Source organism: Sinocyclocheilus rhinocerous, unplaced genomic scaffold, assembly GCF_001515625.1.
Source record: "Sinocyclocheilus rhinocerous isolate Xijiao unplaced genomic scaffold, SAMN03320098_v1.1 scaffold271, whole genome shotgun sequence".
Lineage (NCBI taxonomy): Eukaryota > Metazoa > Chordata > Actinopteri > Cypriniformes > Cyprinidae > Sinocyclocheilus > Sinocyclocheilus rhinocerous.
In genome coordinates, this window is record NW_015657574.1 from 1,748,190 (window position 1) to 1,751,182 (window position 2,993).

The 2,993-nt window shown below is 38.2% G+C and overlaps 1 protein-coding gene across 1 annotated transcript in view; it reads left to right on the forward strand.

Annotated features, from left to right (window-relative positions):
• The first annotated feature begins 736 nt into the window (after positions 1-736).
• The window catches only part of LOC107721380 (ankyrin repeat and SOCS box protein 2-like), an 8,449-nt gene continuing 6,192 nt past the window's right edge, over positions 737-2,993 (forward strand). Inside the window, exons 1-2 of the mRNA XM_016529375.1 lie at positions 737-822; positions 1,105-1,338. Of these exons, the coding sequence (XP_016384861.1) occupies positions 1,112-1,338 (227 nt within the window). The 5' untranslated portion in view covers positions 737-822; positions 1,105-1,111. The remainder of the gene's footprint in view (positions 823-1,104; positions 1,339-2,993) is intronic.

The following is a 2,993-nucleotide window of genomic DNA, read 5'->3' on the forward strand; positions in this document are numbered from 1 at the left end:
AACCGCTGGATCAGATGATGTCAGGGAAATTGCATCATCATCATCCAGCCGCTCACCCTCGTCCACGGCCGATGAGCGCAAGCCCCTCTTTAAAGGGCGTTCCCCATAGCGACCCCTAGAGGACGCAGTTCGAAGTTCCCTCGAAAGGGAACAGCACAAAAGCTGCCACTGGGGTCATACCCTTTCAAAAGGTACTAATATACCTTTATAAGGCACTATGCTCCCTTTATTGAGTAAATAAGGTACAACCTTATTTACCCCTAAAGTGACAGCTTTTGTACCTTTTTTCTGAGTATGTACAGTATATTTACAGACTATAATGTTCCATACAAGAAAAAACTAATTCTGCAAATTAAGAGATTATAAAGAAATGTGTTATTTCACACAAGCATGAAACATATTTGTATACAGTATATTTATATATTCCAGTTTTTGCATATTTAACCACTGAATGAAGTCGATGCTGCAAGATTTGTCAACTTCATTATCATTTATAACAAATTTATGGAAGTTCAGGGTTAAATGTTGTTTTCTAGTTTCGGGGAAAGAGTGATTTTCCCAGTTTCAAAACAGATCTCTTGCTCTTCTCTTGACCTGTATGTAAGGAAGATCATGTCACATCTAAGCCAGACATGCTCTAATGAATTACATGCAAGGCAGGCAGATATATTTATAAGGCAATCAGTTTGTTTACACCGTGACATGAAATCAAGACCTCTCAGAGACCCTTCATAAAGTACGCAGCAGCAACTGCTGTACAGATAAAGGAGAATATCCACATACACCACATTCAACGTATAATTATTGATATCCTGTAGAAAGGTAGGTGGACTTCTCAATGATAGTAGTGATGAATTATAGTGATGATGTTGTTAGGACTTGTAAGGGAACTTGTGTAGTTGTCTAGTTGAAAAACAGAATTTTTAATGTTTACTGATCAATGGCAAAACCCAGAAAATAACCTGATATTTTAATTAACTGTCCTTTAATTATATTGTTACATTTTTTATTAATTTATTCTCTTGGCAGTTTGTGTGATTGATTAGAACTATGTTATTTGAATGTTCATCAGTTTTCAAATTTCTGAGAATTTTACTATCACAGGTGCAAAATGGCAGCAGCAATGGCTTCTTCAGTGACAACAAAAGACGACCTGGAGGACTTCAGTGCTAATGCACACTTGTCTGAAGAACAGCTGTTGCAGTTAGCTATTGAACGAAGTCTAGCTGATACAAATGTAACTCCATGGCAGAATCGACAAGTGCATGCCCACACACAGCCAGCTGCCTCCAAAGCTACACAACAACCACCATGCAACCCTAACTCGGCAAACCCTAGGTGATTTTTTTCCCCTGTTGTCATGTACAATAACACTCTAAAAATAAAGGTTCTAACATGGGGTTTTCGCATGATGCCATAGAACATTGGTGTCTAGTCCTGCTCCTGAATAAAAGAAGTTTAGCCTATACACTTTAATTATATCTAATTGGCAATATTAAGAGCATTTGGCATTTCCAATTAGGCCTGTTATATTCTTCTTATTATTAGGCCTATTATTATTATTATTAAGTTACTTCTATTAGCCTATTAAATTAATATTACAATTAATTTGCCCTGCAATAGGCTAATTTCATAGTACATCACCGCATAACTGACGCGCTGCGAGGATAATAAAAGATTAGGCTAGCTTACTCCTCGTTGAGAATGTTTTTAAAAAGGTCTTTTAAAACAGGTTTATTAGCAGTACAATGAATTATTGGCCTATAATTAAAATTATTAACTGCAATCATCAATGACAATTAAGATAAGCTTTATTTCAAACACCGAAAAGAAACCTGTTTAACACGAAATAAGTTTCTTCTAATTTTTTTCACTAGTTCGGGCCACAAGAGAAATATTAATGGAGTAAAACAGTTATATAACCATTATCAGCATATGAAGTAGATTCATCTCTGAGAGAATATGTGCCGTTATGCAGCGTCAGATGCCTAAAGATCCGTAAGTTTTTACTTTCACTTTCTGGTGAATTGACTGAGATTAAGAGGTTCACCGGTAGGGTGACCATATTTTAGTTTTCCAAAAAGAGGACAGTGGGTGTGGGGGGCTGGGGTGTGGTTGGTTGGTGGTTAAAGTAATGCCCAAAGTAGCGCAACGACCATATCCCAAATATCAAAACTCAAAATGTAATTTCCATACCTAAAATACATATTTTACATTTACAGTCACTGTTATGCATATTGATCATACACAGGTAAAAAGCTTCCTACCAGTGGCCATCCTTCACAAAACTTAACATCTAGCACAGTTTTATCACAGAATGCAAACTGTTTCAATACAAGCATTTCAGTCATATGTAATTTATGCAACATTTCAAACAGGAAAATTAACCCATGGTAACATTGTAAAAGTAGCCCAATTCCATCGAAAAAAAAAACATGGACTTGACAACCCTGCATCTAACACGAGCTGCAGGAGTCAGATTTCACTGATCACAGGTTGAGAGGAGAGATGACTGATAGATCATGTTGGAGGATTTGCTGCTCAACAGATCCTGAGCTCATTGACAAATATCTGATCTTCCTTTACACAGAACGCACGTGATCGCTAAATCAAAAGTGAACAGCGAGCGCTCATTCAAAAGAGATTTAAATACTCTGCATATTGATGGCGGCTCCCTGATGCGTGAAAATTATATGCAATATTAGAATGTTTGTGGGAGCGGGCGGGACTGGACACAAAAATCATGGGAGCGGGCGGTAATGGTAAGAAATTCAGCGGGAGCTGGATTAAAACAGTCCCTCGCAGGGCTCTAAAACAAAAACGCACACAATGAATGGTGACTGTAGAAAGCAAAAGCCAAATCCCGGACATTTTGGGCGATTTAGAAATCCCGGCCGGACGCAATTTTTTAGGTCCGAAAACAGGACATGTCCGGGAAAAAGAGGACGTATGGTCACCCTACATCAGGGGTCACCAAACTCGGTCCTGGAGGG